Source organism: Anomaloglossus baeobatrachus, chromosome 2 (assembly GCF_048569485.1).
Source record: "Anomaloglossus baeobatrachus isolate aAnoBae1 chromosome 2, aAnoBae1.hap1, whole genome shotgun sequence".
Lineage (NCBI taxonomy): Eukaryota > Metazoa > Chordata > Amphibia > Anura > Aromobatidae > Anomaloglossus > Anomaloglossus baeobatrachus.
This window is the reverse complement of record NC_134354.1, coordinates 366,972,194-366,988,555: the sequence shown is the minus strand read 5'-3', so window position 1 is coordinate 366,988,555 and position 16,362 is coordinate 366,972,194. Positions and strand designations below refer to the sequence as shown.

Below are 16,362 nucleotides of genomic sequence, written 5' to 3'. Positions count from 1 at the left end.
CATTGGCTGACATCATTAAACAGTCAAAGGGTAAAGACTCTTCCTTACCCCAGCCCAGATCAAGCAAACCTCAGCAGAAAAAATGGCAGCAGAGGTTTCAGTCCTTTCGAGGTTCGGGCAAGACACAATTCTCCTCGTCCAAAGGGACTCAGAGGACGCAAAGAGTCTCAGATTCCTGGCGGGCTCACGCACGCCCCAAGAAAGCAAATGGAGGAACCGCTTCCAAAGCGGCTACCTCATGACTTCCAGCCCCCCCCCCTCCGCATCTCCGGTCGGGGGCAGGCTCTCCCGCTTTTCCGACATTTGGATGTCACAGGTCAAAGACCGGTGGGTGACAAACATTTTGTCTCGCGGGTACAGAATCGAGTTCAGTTCTCGTCCTCCAGCTCGGTTCTTCAGAACCTCCCCACATCCAGACCGAGCAGATGCCCTGCTGCAGGCGGTGGACTCCCTAAGAGCGGAAGGAGTAGTGGTTCCTGTACCGCCTCAGGAACAAGGGCGAGGGTTTTACTCCAATCTCTTTGTGGTTCCAAAAAAGGACGGCTCGTTCCGTCCTGTTCTGGATCTAAAGCTGCTCAACAAACATGTGCACGCCAGACGGTTCCGGATGGAAACCCTCCGCTCTGTCGTTGCCTCAATGTCTCAAGGAGACTTCCTTGCCTCAATAGACATCAAGGATGCTTATCTCCACGTGCCAATTGCTACAGAACATCAACGTTTTCTACGTTTTGTGATAGGAAACGACCATCTTCAGTTCGTAGCTCTGCCATTCGGTCTGGCGACAGCCCCCCGGGTCTTCACCAAGGTCATGGCGGCGGTGGTAGCAGTCTTGCACTCTCAGGGACACTCGGTGATCCCTTACCTAGACGATCTACTTGTCAAGGCACCCTCTCAAGAGGCATGCCAACTCAGTCTACATGCTACGCTGGAGACTCTACAGACGTTCGGATGGATCATCAACTTTCCAAAGTCGAATCTGTCGCCGTCACAGTCGCTAACGTATCTTGGCATGGAGTTTCATACTCGAGCAGCGAGAGTGAAGCTTCCGCTGAACAAGCAGCGGTCCCTACAGACAGGGGTGCAATCCCTCCTTCAAGGCCAGTCGCACCCCTTACGGCGCCTCATGCACTTCCTCGGGAAGATGGTGGCAGCCATGGAAGCAGTTCCCTTTGCGCAGTTTCATCTGCGCCCACTTCAATGGGACATTCTCCGCCAATGGGACGGGAAGTCAACGTCCCTGGACAGGAAAGTCTCTCTTTCCCAGACGGCCAAGGACTCTCTACAATGGTGGCTCCTTCCCACCTCATTGTCTCAGGGAAGATCCTTCCTGCCTCCATCCTGGGCAGTGGTCACGACAGATGCGAGTCTGTCAGGGTGGGGAGCAGTGTTTCTCCACCACAGGGCCCAGGGGACGTGGACTCCGCAGGAGTCCACCCTTCAGATCAATGTTCTGGAAATCAGGGCAGTGTATCTTGCCCTACTGGCCTTCCAACAGTGGCTGGAAGGAAAGCAGATCCGAATCCAGTCGGACAACTCCACAGCGGTGGCATACATCAACCACCAAGGAGGGACGCGCAGTCGGCAAGCATTCCAAGAAGTCCGGCGCATTCTAATGTGAGTGGAGGACACAGCATCCACCATATCCGCGGTTCACATCCCAGGCGTAGAAAATTGGGAAGCAGACTTCCTCAGTCGCCAGGGCATGGACGCAGGGGAGTGGTCCCTTCACCCGGACGTGTTTCAGGAAATCTGTCGCCGATGGGGAGTGCCGGACGTCGACCTAATGGCGTCCCGGCACAACAACAAGGTCCCGGCATTCATGGCGAGGTCGCGCGATCAAAGAGCTCTGGCGGCAGACGCATTAGTTCAAGATTGGTCGCAGTTCCGGCTCCCATACGTCTTCCCACCTCTGGCACTCTTGCCCAGAGTGTTACGCAAGATCAGATCCGATTGCAGCCGCGTCATACTCGTCGCCCCAGACTGGCCGAGGAGATCGTGGTATCCGGATCTGTGGCATCTCACGGTCGGTCGACCGTGGTCACTGCCAGACCGACCAGACTTACTGTCCCAAGGGCCGTTTTTCCATCAGAATTCTGCGGCCCTGAACCTGACTGTGTGGCCATTGAGTCCTGGATCCTAGCGTCCGCAGGATTATCTCAAGGAGTCGTAGCCACAATGAGACAAGCTAGGAAGTCAACGTCTGCTAAGATCTACCACAGAACGTGGAAGATTTTCTTATCCTGGTGCTCTGCACAGAGAGTATCCCCTTGGCCATTTGCATTGCCCACTTTTCTTTCCTTCCTGCAATCGGGGTTGGAAAAGGGCTTGTCGCTCAGCTCCCTTAAAGGGCAAGTCTCGGCACTATCTGTGTTTTTTCAGAAGCGTCTAGCACGTCTTCCTAAGGTGCGCACGTTCCTACAGGGGGTCTGTCATATTGTGCCCCCGTACAAGCGGCCGTTAGATCCATGGGATCTGAACAGAGTACTAGTTGCTCTGCAAAAGCCGCCCTTCGAGCCTCTAAAGGACGTTTCCTTTTCTCGCCTGTCACAGAAAGTGGCGTTTCTTGTTGCGATCACATCGCTTAGGCGAGTGTCTGAGCTGGTAGCTCTGTCATCCAAGGCTCCCTTCCTGGTGTTCCACCAGGACAAGGTAGTGCTGCGCCCCATTCCGGAGTTTCTCCCTAAGGTCGTATCCTCGTTTCATCTTAATCAGGATATATCCTTGCCTTCCTTTTGTCCTCAGCCGGTTCACCGGTATGAGAAAGACTTACGTTTGCTAGATCTGGTGAGAGCACTCAGAATCTATATTTCTCGCATGGCGCCTATCCGCCGTTCAGATGCACTTTTTGTCCTTGTCGCTGGCCAGCGCAAGGGGTCGCAGGCTTCTAAAGCCACCCTGGCTCGATGGATCAAAGAACCAATTCTGGAAGCCTACCGTTCTGCTGGGCTTCCGGTTCCTTCAGGGCTGAAAGCCCACTCAACCAGAGCTGTGGGTGCGTCCTGGGCTTTGCGACACCAGGCTTCGGCTCAACAGGTGTGCCAGGCAGCTACCTGGTCGAGTCTGCACACTTTCACCAAACATTATCAGGTGCATACCTATGCTTCGGCGGATGCCAGCTTAGGTAGAAGAGTCCTGCAGGCGGCAGTGACATCCCCGTAGGGGAGGGCTGTTTTGCAGCTCTAACATGAGGTATCTCTTTACCCACCCAGGGACAGCTTTTGGACGTCCCAATCGTCTGGGTCTCCCAATAGAGCGCTGAAGAAGGGAATTTTGTTACTTACCGTAAATTCCTTTTCTTCTAGCTCTTATTGGGAGACCCAGCACCCGCCCTGTTGTCCTTCGGGATTTTTTTGTTGTTTGCGGGTACACATGTTGTTCATGTTGAACGGTTTTTCAGTTCTCCGACGTTATTCGGAGTTAATTTGTTTAAACCAGTTATTGGCTTCCTCCTTCTTGCTTTGGCACTAAAACTGGAGAACCCGTGATACCACGGGGGGGTATAGCCAGAAGGGGAGGGGCCTTGCACTTTTTAGTGTAGTGCTTTGTGTGGCCTCCGGAGGGCAGTAGCTATACCCCAATCGTCTGGGTCTCCCAATAAGAGCTAGAAGAAAAGGAATTTACGGTAAGTAACAAAATTCCCTTCTTTTTCTCCTTCTTTTCTTAATATAATGACGTACAGTACATGTATGCAGTTTTGGGGGCCCAGCGCTGATTGACAGCTTGTTTGCCACTAACAGCTGGAGTTACAGCATGCTCTGGTCAATGTAACAAAAGGCCCCAGCACTGACATGGCTGTATGCTTATAAGACCCTGCCATTGCAAATTACACTGATCAGCACTAAAAAATGTAAAAATCACAAATGGTCTTGCCTCAATTATATCTGAATATTAAAGTTAAAGGGTTATTTCCATCTGCAAGATCCTATCCAAAGATTCATTAGGTGTAATAATATTAGCAAATGCCTCTAATTAGAAATGCAGTATAGTTCTCCTGATATACCCATGTCTCTTACCTCATATGCAGAGCATTGTAGTTTAGGTATCCATGTTTACGACGATGAGCAACTAACTGTCACTGCATGAGTGGCTGTAACCATAGATACATAAGATTCAGTGCCCTTCACATGAGGTAAGAGATGTTTGCTAATATTCTTATTACACCTATTACATATTGGGATAGGATCTTGGAGATTGGATTACCCCTTTTAACTTATTTGGTCCTCATGGTGAACATTCTAAGGGTGTTTTCACATTGTGTCGTTCCTCATGTTCAGTGGTCCCATCAGGGCTTACGTCCATATCCCCTGCAAAATGGGATTTGGACTTATGCGCCGATGAGGCCATTGACTATAATGATGTAGTCATAGTCGCTTTGTGCTCAGTCATGCACCGTTTTTGGGTATATACGCCTATTGGAGGTGGACACCTTGACATTGTAGACTGCATCTGGGTGTCTGCCTTCATGACTAGAGATGACCGAACCTTTGGAGGTTTTGGTTCGCTGGCAGCAATCGAACCGAACCTGCACTGGCTTGAATTTGGCCCGAGCACGGTTCGAAATCACTGATTTGCAGTTAGTCTCCTCCCACATACAGCCAACCATAAGCAGATCACTTCCGGGGAAGGTGGGCGGGCTTTTTCAATTTTATTTTTTGCTTGCACACTACATCTCATCACGCTGTTGTTACCCCCAGTATATGCCATTCAAACACTGCTTGAGGCTCATACAGGGCTGAGCACCGAGCGTACCTGAGCACAGTGTTGCTCACGCGAGTGAAGTTCGCACATAAAGCATCGAACTCTGCTTTGTTGGGGTTTTTATGAGTCTGTGTTTGATTCAAAAACCGAACCGCAGGTGACTCCACTTGCATCATTATCAATGGCTCTGTCAGTCCCTGCGTCCGAATCTCATTTTGCGGGGGGTTTGGCATGAACCTCGACGCGACCATTGAACGTGGGGAAACAACTCAATATGAAAGCACCCTTAAGAAATAACTTCACACAATAACAATTAGGTTTTTTTTTCTTTCCCACATCTTCCTCAACAAAAATGAAATTAAACCAGTAATCTTTATGTACCACTAAATGGTTGTATTAAGAAAATGACGTCTTACAAAAAAACAAGCCCACATGTGGTAAAAGCAAGAGACCAAAAGCTACAACACTTGGCATGCTAAAGGTGTGTGTGTGTGTGTGTGTGTGTGTGTGTGTGTGTGTGTGTGTGCGCGCAAGAAAATACGTACTGGGTCATTTTATAATGGTACTAGTCCACAGAATAAATGTGTCCCATACTTAATGATTTTAACTTTAAGCCAGTTAAGTATAAGAACATTTTGCTATTTTCTTTATCGTTCCCTTGGGAGACCCAGACCATAGGTGTTTAGCTTCTGCCTCCGGAAGACACACAAAGTACTACACCTAAAAGTGTAGCTCCTCCCTCTGAGCTTATACACCCCCTGGTGAGCAGACCCAGCCAGTTTATTGCTTTGTGTTCAGGAGGTCATACATCCACACATGCATTCTCATATGATTTTTTCCTTTTGGATTGAGATTGAAGAAGTGCGGGTCCACGTCTGGACCCCCGGCATGTCCCTTCTCACCCCACTGTGTCGGCGGTGTTGTAAGGTTGATTTCAAAGACTGGAGCCTTACATGCCGTGCTCCTTCACCCATCCCTCCTGGGCTCTGGCTTGAAGTGGGAGCCAGCACGGTTTCCCTGCCTGGCAGGAGACCGGTCTCCATCCGCAGCCCTTCAGGACCCTGCTGGACCGGAGCACTCATCCCCAGGGACCTGGCCCTGCGTCTCAGCAGCTAAGTACCTGAGACGTTTATATTTTGGGGGTCCCTGTACTTTATTGTTGGGGAGAGTGTGCTTACTGTATTTATAGGCATTTCCGGCGGGTTCTCTAGCTGTCGCCCGAGAACCGCGCTGATGGTGCCTGCGCGTCGGCCTCGCCGCTCAAATTTAGGCCCCGGCTTTGCCGGAGGCCTAGTTTCTGTTCTCTGCCCTCGCATGTCATTCATGCAGAGGGACAGGCTCGGCTCCTCCCGGTGGCCGTTCTGCACAGGGGAGGGACACTCCCCACTGCTGTGCGTGTCTCCTCCCCTGTAGGTCTCTATGGCCCTCCAGTTCCCGCTCTCAAGCCAAGTCCCGCCCCCTCTCTTCGTCCGGCGGCCATCTTCTCTGACAGAGTTTACTCGGTGCTGGTCTGCACTCTGCATCCCTGCTGAAGTGCTGTGCTTGGTGGTCCGGGCTTCGGGATCTGGAGGGCACACACCACCGCTCCAGCGGTCTGGTAAGCCACAACCGGTCTCTGGTTGTGGACCTCTGTATATACTCTCTGGGGTGCATTCTCTTGCAGAGCCACCACTCCAGCAGCATGTCTCACACGAGGAGCAAGGCTCCAAAGCTTTATTCTGTATGCGCTGCATGTAAGCTCCTGCTGCCTGAACCGAGCAACTATCCTCATTGTGATCTCTGCTCTAACTTGGCGGCGCCACAGCCTGGAGTCTCACCCCCAGTGGTCTCAGGCTGCTCCTGCTCCTGTGGCTGAACCCCCGGCTTAAGTAGAATCCTTTTCTAGGTCTATCTCCCAGTCTTTTGCCTAGTCCATGGGACTTCTGTCCAGGACTTTGATGAATATGCATCAGCCCCCTTTACAGGGTGCCCCTACTGCTATGGGTCCCTTAGGGGAGCTCACAGAGGATTCATCATCAGGGCCCAGACCCCGTCCTCCTAAGAAGAGACGCAGGGTTCCCTCTCCCTCCTCCTCCCGTGGCTCTGATTCCAGAGCTGACTCGCAGGATGAAGAAGATGCCTTTACAGGGGGCTCGGAGGCTAACTCCATGTACCCCATTAATCTGTCCGAGGGTGACTCAGATCTTAGTGACTTGATTGCTTCCATTAATTCTGTACTGGATCTCAATCCGCCAGTATCAGAGGAGCAACCTTCTCTGGCAGAAAAGCACCAGTTTACCTCACCTAAGAGAGTAAAGAGTGTGTTCTTTAACCACTCCAGTTTTCAGGCCGCTGTGACCAAACCCAGGGCCTGTCCTGACAAACGCTTCCCAAAGCGTGGTTCTGATGACCGTTTTCCCTTCCCACCTGAGGTGGTCAAGGAGTGGGCTCAGTCCCCAAAGGTGGACCCTCCAGTGTCTAGGCTCTCAGCCCGGACCGTTGTGTCGGTGGCTGATGGCAACCTCCCTTAAGGATTCCACTGACCAGCAGATTGACCTTCTGGCCAAATCTGTGTACGAAGCTGCGGGGGCCGCGTTTTCCCCGACTTTTGCAGCAGTGTGGGCTCTCAAAGCCATCTCTGCTTCTTTAGAGGAGATGCATTCCCTCACCAGGGACATTATGCCCGAAATGGTTGCCTTAACTTCCCAAGCTTCAGCTTTTTGATCCTATGCCATGTCTGCCATGCTGGAGGCTTCTCACCGCACTGCGGTGGCTTCGGCTAATTCCCTCGTTATCCGCAGGGTCTTGTGGCTTCGAGAGTGGAAGGCAGATGCTTCTTCAAAGAAGTACCTTGCTGGGCTCCCTTTTTCTGGGTCCCGGCTGTTCGGTGAACAGCTGGATGAAATTATTAAGGAAGCTACTGGCGGGAAGAGTACTTCCATGCCACAAACCAAAACCAGGAAACCTGTCCAGGGTAGGATTCAGTCGAGGTTTCGTTCCTTTCGTTCCTCCAACTGGTCGTCCTCTAAGCCCTCGGCTTCGTCCGCTAACTCAGCCAAGGACCAGAAATCCAACTGGCGCCCAAAAGCGCGTCCACAGAAGACCGCAGGAGGTGCTGCCACTAAGGCAGCCTCCTCGTGACTCTCTGCCCGCTCCTGCCACGTCCTTAGTCGGTGGCAGGCTCTCCCACTTTGGCGACGCTTGGTTTCAACACGTCTCCGATCAGTGGGTAAGAGATATCATCTCCCACGGCTACAGGATAGAATTCTCTTCCAGCCCGCCAAACAGATTTTTTCTCTCAACTCCCCCTTGCTCCAAGGCCGCCGCCTTCTCGCAGGCCATGGCAGCCTTGCAGGCCAACGGAGTAATTGTACCAGTTCCCGCCCGGGAACGGTTCAGAGGTTTTTACTCAAATCTCTTCCTAGTTCCCAAAAAGGACGGTACCTCCCGGCCCATCCTGGATCTCAAGTTTCTCAACAAGCATGTTCAGGTGCGGCACTTTCGCATGGAGTCCCTGCGATCAGATTTCCTGGCATCCATCGACATCAGAGATGCTTATCTGCATGTGCCAATTGCAGTTTCACACCAGCGTTGGCTACGTTTTGCAATAGGAGAGGATCATTTCCAATTCGTGGCTCTCCCCTTCGGGTTAGCCACGGCCCCATAGGTATTCACCAAGGTCATGGCAGCAGTGATTGCGGTTCTGCACCTCCAGGGGTTGGCAGTGATTCCTTACCTGGACGACCTTCTAGTCAAGGCTCCATCCAGCGCAGACTGTCAGCGGAGTGTCTCGCTCACTCTCGCCACTCTGGCCCAATTCGGGTGGTTGGTCAATCTGCCCAAATCCACTCTGACTCCGACCCAGAAGCTCACGTACCTAGGGATGCAGTTCGAGACTTTGCCGGCACTTGTGAAGTTGCCCTTTAAACAAACAGCTGTCCCTCCAGCTAGCGGTGCGCTCTCTGCTGAGGCCCCGCCGTTATACCCTCAGGCGTCTGATGCAGGTGCTGGGTCAAATGGTGGCGTCCATGGAGGCTGTTCCCTTTGCCCAGTTCCATCTGCGCCCCCTGCAGCTGGACATTCTCCGCTGTTGGGACAAGCGGCCTTCCTCCTTACACAGGTTAGTGGCTCTGTCGCCACAGACCAGGAGCTCTCTTCAGTGGTGGCTTCGGCCCCTCTCCCTGTCCCAGGGGCGCTCCTTCCTGGCCCCGTCCTGGGTGATTCTCACCACGGATGCCAGTCTATCCGGCTGGGGAGCGGTATGTCTCCACCACAGAGCGCAGGGCACTTGGACTCCGTCCGAGTCAGCCCTTTCAATCAATGTGCTGGAAACCAGAGCCGTGCTTCTAGCTCTCCTGGCTTTTCACCACCTGTTTGCGGGCAGGCACATTCGAGTCCAGTCAGACAACGCGACAGCGGTTGCCTACATCAATCACCAAGGCGGGACACGCAGCCGCCTGGCAATGTTGGAGGTACAACGCATCCTTCAATGGGCGGAGGACTCCAAGTCCACCATATCCGCAGTCCACATCCCAGGCGTGGAAAACTGGGAGGCAGATTATCTCAGCCGTCAAACCGTGGACGGTGGCGAGTGGTCCCTGCACCCGGCAGTGTTTCAGTCAATCTGCCGCAAATGGGGCACTCCGGACATGGACCTAATGGCATCCCGTCACAACAACAAAGTTCCTGTTTACGTGGCTCGCTCCCACGATCCCCAGGCATTCGCCGCGGACGCTCTGGTTCAAGACTGGTCCCAGTTTTGTCTGTCCTACGTGTTTCCCCCTCTAGCTCTCTTGCCCAGAGTCCTGCGCAAGATCAGAATAGAGGGCCGTCGAGTCATCCTCATTGCACCGGACTGGCCCAGGCGAGCTTGGTATCCGGACCTGCTCCATCTGTCTGTAGAGATGCCGTGCATCTCCCGGACCGTCCAGACCTACTCTCCCAAGGTCCGTTTTTCCGCCCGAATTCTGCGGCTCTCAAATTGATGGCGTGGCTCTTGAGTCCTGGATTTTGACGGCTTCTGGTATTCCTCCTGAAGTCATCTCCACTATGACTCGGACCCGTAAGTCTTCTTCCGCTAAGATCTATCACAGGACTTGGAAGATTTTCCTGTCCTGGTGTCGCTCTACCGACCAACCCCCTTGGCCATTCTCCTTGCCGACCCTTCTCTTTTTTTCTACAGTCCGGTCTGCAGCTAGGACAGTCCCTCAACTCTCTCAAGGGACAAGTCTCAGCTTTGTCAGTTCTGTTCCAGCGGCGTCTCGCTCGACTGGCTCAGGTCCGCACCTTCATGCAAGGCGCGTCTCACATCATTCCGCCTTACCGGCGGCCCTTGGATCCCTGGGACATAACTTGGTTTTCACGGTTTTGCAGAAACCCCCCTTTGAGCCTCATAGGGATGTTTCTTTGTCTCGGCTTTCTCAGAAGGTGGCCTTTCTGGTTGCCATAACTTCTCTCAGGAGAGTCTCTGATTTTGGCTGCGCTCTCCTCGGAGTCGCCTTTTTTAGTCTTTCATCAAGACAAGGTGGTTCTCCGTCCGGCTGGGTCTGCTCACCAGGGGGTGTATAAGCTCAGAGGAAGGAGCTACACTTTTAAGTGTAGTACTTTTGTGTGTCCTCCGGAGGCAGAAGCTAAACACCCATGGTCTGGGTCTCCCAATACGGAACTATAAGAAAGAATTTACGGTAAGTAAACAAAATTCTCTTTTTTATTGAAGACTATTTAGACAGTTACCCAATGTTGTTTTTGATAAAGGCTGAACTGATTTATTATTTAGGTGTTGAACGTTTGGGGTTTTCATGTTCTGGGTAGAGATGAGCGGATCCGTGGCAGTTTGGTTTGGTGGGGTCAGCCGGACTTTATCTAAAGTTCAGTTCTGACCCGGACTTGACCTGAACCCCAATGGAAGTCACTAATTGCACAGCTCTGGTCTCTACCCACACGCAGCCAGCCATAAACAGAACACTTCTAGGGAAAGTTGGGGGTGTGGTTTCTCCCCCCCTATCTGATCATAGTGCTGTTACCGCCAGTACAAGCAAGTTCAAACACTGCAAGTGGCTTGGACTTGTCTGAGCACCAAGCGTACCCGAGCACCGCGATGTTCACTCGAATGGTTTGCACACTTACAGCACTCAAACTCCGAACCTGAACTTTTTTTTTTAAATATATAAAGTGTGTGTTTGGTACGAACGCCAAGCCAAACCTCTGGTTCTCTCAGTTCTAGTTATGGGTAATAATATAGGCATAGTACTCATGGGTGCATTTGTGTATAAGCATACATTAATTAATCAGTCTTTTAACTTCATTTACAGCAACCATAGGAACTACTGAGCCCAAAAAGCAAGGTGTTAAAAATACATTTGAAATAAACCAACCCTTTTGTCTCCCAAAGGTGAGTTATTTAAAAAAATTAATAAAAAATTAAAAACAAACCACGTGATCTGTTCTAAAGAAACATTTTGTAACTAGTTGATCAATTTTCTACATATCTCTATTTACTCTCTATCAGATGAAAACAGGCTCCCTGTTAAACAAGCCAAAAGAAATTCTTCAGAAATTGGCTGCAATGTCAGACCTAAACCCCAAAGGACCAAGAAACTCAAGGAAATTTATTTTTCACACTCTGTCACCCCGAAAGAAAGAAGAATCTGCAGATAAATCAAACCCAAAGGTAGTACGTACTATCTGGAGCAAACAATACTTTGGAAGTGCAGTTAAAATTCAATGGTGTTAGACCGTTTATTGAAGCCAGACATTTCCTGGAGCTTGGGCTGCTTTCACACTACGTTTTTGTTTTTTTTTAACATGCCTCATGAACTAGTGATGGGAAATCTAGTTCATGTTGGTGATTAGTTCACCATGAACTAGTTCACTGAAAAGATTAGTTCAAAAGATTAGTGCATTTAGTTCAGTATTTCTCCCCACCCTATCCTGAGGAGCTGATAGGAAATGTGACCTGTGAACTAAATGAACTATATGAGCTGCTGAACTAAATGTTCTATTGAGAATGAATCAGGACAGTCTAGTTCAGTCTGATGCATATCACTGAGCGCAGCAGTGCCCCCTGTGGTAGTGTAGAGTACTGACTCATAATGAATGTGTATGAGGGAGCTGAGAAGCAGTTCAGCAGCCACCATTTTGAAAACAGAACAGGAGCCAGTGGTAAAGATTTTAGCAAGACTGATCGTCTAGGCTACAGGAGGCTGATCCTCTACAGGAGACTGATCTCCTCATAAAGACCGATGAGGGGCATGAACCACACACAAACACTCTCTCTTACACACATATGAGCTGTGTCTGTCTACTGTGCAATTTTTTTATTAATTTTTGTTAAGCTTTTATTAATATTATTATTACTGTTATATTTGTATTTGATGTGTGGTATAGTGTTTTACTACCTTCTTTTCCAGCATCAGGAGTTATAAAGAGCCAGTGTGAGAGCAGGAGCCTCCTGGAGCTGTAGAGGATCACTGTCTGTCTCCTCACACTTGCTGTTTAGTTCATAATGAACTAATCTCTGTCCGGATGGTGAACTAGATGAACTAGTTCACTCTGAAGATTAGTTCATTTCGAACTACTCACTCACGAACTACCCATCACTATCATGAACGTTTTTTGCTACAAAAGCGGATCCTGTTTTTGCAAAGAGAAACTCATGCAAACGCATGTGTTATTTTACAGGATCCTGTCACTTGAAGTTTATGGGCGGGCATTGGAGTCATGTGATCGGGAGTGAGCGGAACTGAACGTGACAGACTGGAAATTCAGACGCAGCTGGGGGCAAAAGAGGAGAGAGGAAAAGAGAGAAGAGAGGAAAAGAGGAAAGAGAGGAGAGGCAAAGAGGAGAGAGAGGGGAGGAGAGAGGAGAAGAGATGGGAGAGAGTTGAGAGGAGGAGGGAAGAGGAGAGGCAAAGAGAGAGAAAAGAGGAGAGAGAGAGGAGAGAGACTGTGATCACGCCAGGCTGGTTTTTGGCCAAACAGGATCCTGTTTATCAGCATACCACCGTTCACATGCGTTTGCGTGCTGTTTAGTCAGGATCCAGCAACTTGCATTATTTGGACGCAGCTTTTGAAAAATGTTAAAAAACTGCAAGTCGCTGGATCCTGACTAAACCGCACGCACATGCATGTGAACGCATGTTGACACGAGTCCATTGCAAATGCATTGAAATTAAAACGTGTTTGCACTGGACGTGTTTTTGCGTTAAAAAAAAAAAAAATCAGGGCGCATGTTAAAATGTAGTGTGAAAGCAGCCTTAGGTCACTGTACACTGAACAAAAATATAAATAACACTTTTTTTTTTTTAGTTCAGCTCATGAAACATGACTTTTTCTATTTACACAAGACCTTTTTTATCTCAAATATTGTTTACATATTTGTCGAAATCTGTGTTAGACACTTATGTTTTGTACAGTTAATTCACCCACCTCACAGGTGTGGCATATTAAGACAGCGTGATTATTGCACAGGTGTGCCTTAGGCAGGCCACAATACAAGGCCATTCTAAAATGTGCAGTTTTATCATGCAGCACAATGCCACAGATGTTGCAAGTTTTGAGGGAGTGTGCGATTGGCATGCTGACTGCAAGAATGTCCACCAGAGCGATTGCTCGTGAATTGAATGGTCATTTCAAGAGACCTCTCCAGAGGCGCTTCAGAGAATTTGGCAGTACATCCAACCGGTCTCGCAACCAAAGACCACGTGTAACCACACCAGTCGAGCACCTCAACATTCAGCATCTTTAATTCTAAGATCGTCTGAAACCAGCCACCCAGGCAGCTGCTGCAACAATCAATTTGCATAAACAAAGAATTTCTGCACAAACTGTCAGAAACCGTCTCTGGGAAGCTCATCTGCTGCTCGCGGTCCTCATCGGGGTCTCCACCTAACTGCAGTTTGCCGTTGTAACCAACTTCAGTGGGCAGATCCTCACATTCTATGGCATCTGGCACGTTGGAGAGGTGTTCTCTTCATGGGTGAATCGCGGTTTTCACTGTTCAGGACACGTGGCACACGGTGTGTATGGGGTCGTGTGGGGTGAGCGGTTTGCTGATGTCAACATTGTGAATTGATTGGCGCATGGTGATGGGGTTTTGGTATGGGCAGGCGTATGTTATGTACAACAAATACAAGTGCGTTTTTATTGATGTCATTTTGAATGCACATTTGTGTGCCATTCATCCATGACCATTACCTGATTTTGCAGAATGATAATGCATAGCCCCATGTTGCAACAGTCTGTACACAATTCCTAGAAGCTGAAAACATCCCAGTTCTTGCATGGCCAGCATACTCACCGGACATGCTACCCATTGAGCATGGTTGGGATGCTCAGGATCGGAGTATACGTGTACAGGTTCCTTCCAGTACCCAGCAACTGCGTACAGCCATTGAAAAGTAGGGGTTCTAACATTATACAGGCTACAATCAACAACCTGATCAACTCTATGGGAATGAGATGTGGTACTCTGCATGAGGCAAATGGTGATCACATCAGATACTGACTGGTTTTCTATGTCTGTGTGATCTGTGTGTGTTTACTCTGCTCCGCTTCTTCTTCCTGTCATAATGACATCACTTCCCTGCAAACCGCAGGCAGCGATGTACATTATCGCAGGTAAACCGCGAAATATCGCAGGGAATAACGCAGGAAAACGCAATGAAACGGCACAGAATTTGCTGCCTGCGTTATTCCCTGCGGGATTTCACGATTACATGGCAGTCAATGGAGTGAAATCCCGCAGCGACGGGCGGAAAAGAAGTGACATGCAATTGTTTTTGCTGCGGGAATCCCGCAGCAAAACATGCAGCTGTCAAAATCCGCATAGTGCGCACAGCATTTTTTTTTCCCATAGGTTTTGCTGGTGAATCACTGCAGAGATGTTATGAACATAACATGCAGCGAAACATACAGCAAAACCGCAGGAAATCCGCAGCAAAAACCGTCAAATGCGCACAGGGCCTAAAGGTCACTGCTCATGGGTCCCCACTGATGTGATCTATGATGTGTCAGAAGTTGTGAGATTGGCAGTTCAGATCATGGTACTCAGACTTGCAGGAATAGTTTGGGTACAGTTATGAGAGGATGGAACTACAAAACGAAATTCCACAAGTAATCGTATCACTGTCTGTGCGAGGATCCTTTCTAACTTAAAATGCCTTTTCTTATTCCTGTCTGCAGGTGAGAAGAAGCCTCAGTGATGCAACCCCTTCGCCCAAACGTTTTAAGTTGGACCGTTCGAATACTAGCACCATCAGAAATCGCAGTATCTTCCCTTTCCTAGAAAACTAAGTAGCCCTTCTTCCATGTTCAATAAATCGGGAACTAAAGCGAGCTTTTGGACTTGTGGACACATGCACTGAATGTTACCTGGATGTGTTGCTTCCTTCTTTGTTTGAACTGTTGGCTAAAAAATAGCTTTTTACCATGTAAAGTTTTTCTTGTGTAAAATGTTCCTGTTTTTAGTTTTTATGTTCATGGACATGAAATCCTTATTAAATTAACTCATTGTTCTGGTGAGAGATGTACATAAGAAATGACATGCCCCGAGCAAATACAGACCCAGATTTTAACTTAAGTTTTAGTCCATATATTAGAGGCTAGTGTACACGTTTGATGAGGAGTGCCAGTTTTCAAGTCTTATCTGCTGCACATGATCTACTTGAAATGCATTACAGGCAATCTATTTCCTGCATGAGGTGAAGACACAGAACACTACCAGAGCTTTTAAGAATAAAATGTGCATCTCTTAGTGTTTTATAATATACGTGTATCCGTTTTAACATCGTGTATTTTTTTGTATGTACTTGTATTGTTTACGTTGTAAAATATTTATGTAAATTGTTATAAATGTAAATTGTTTTTGTTTGATTTTTGCAACTGAGAGCTGTGTTTTTATAAATAAATTTGCCTTTCTAAGTTATGTAAGTTTCTGGTTTCTGTTCTGGGGTGCTTAAGATTAGTTGACTGTTAAGTGACTGCGATATTTTAACCCCTTTAAAACCTTTTGATTTACCTGTGTGTCATAAGTGCGGAACCCTTTCCCGACCATGATGTATAGGTATTTTATGGTGATCATGAGAGCACATGGGCTATAACCATGCGATCTCCTCCAGGAGCACAGCTTAAGTGATGGCCAAGATTCCCATGCTGCCCCTGGGTTTTTTTAAGCCCCTAAATACTGTAATCGGAGCATGTAGGAGTCTGGGAGAAGGACGGGGCTCCCTATTAAATCCGATCGGCATGCCAGCAACGTAATCACGTGCTGATAATCGTTGCCATGGCAACCTGAGGTCAATTAATGCAAGAAAAGGATGAAGGAATTCTGCACACAGTTCCTCATAAAATTCTTTAAGACTTTATTGAGACATTAAAATTCTTCTTTAAAATTGCATATTGTGGGCATCCAGCCCCACCTTGGGGCTGGATGCCCAGAATATGCTGTTTTAAAAAAGGATTTTAATGTGTCAAAGTCTTGAAGAATTTTATGATGAACAATGTGCGGAATTCCTTCATCCTTTTCTTGCATTGAATTGTGGACACCAGCCATTTAATCCCAGCACCTGTGGATCCAAATCATTGAGTGGTGAGCTTGCTAAATTTTTCTATTGAGGTCAGTTAACCCCTTCACGACCGCGGGCAGTAAAATTACGTCCTATTTTAACGTGACTTAACGACCAGGGA

At 48.7% G+C, this 16,362-nt stretch overlaps 1 protein-coding gene across 2 annotated transcripts in view; it reads left to right on the top strand.

Moving 5' to 3' along the window:
• The window catches only part of CLSPN (claspin), a 110,758-nt gene extending 95,194 nt beyond the window's left edge, over positions 1–15,564 (top strand). For both annotated transcript variants that reach the window (XM_075336027.1, XM_075336026.1), the window contains exons 23-25: positions 10,989–11,068; positions 11,186–11,347; positions 14,860–15,564. In XM_075336027.1, the coding sequence (XP_075192142.1) occupies positions 10,989–11,068; positions 11,186–11,347; positions 14,860–14,970 (353 nt within the window). In that variant the 3' untranslated portion in view covers positions 14,971–15,564. The remainder of the gene's footprint in view (positions 1–10,988; positions 11,069–11,185; positions 11,348–14,859) is intronic.
• Positions 15,565–16,362: the final 798 nt, after the last annotated feature.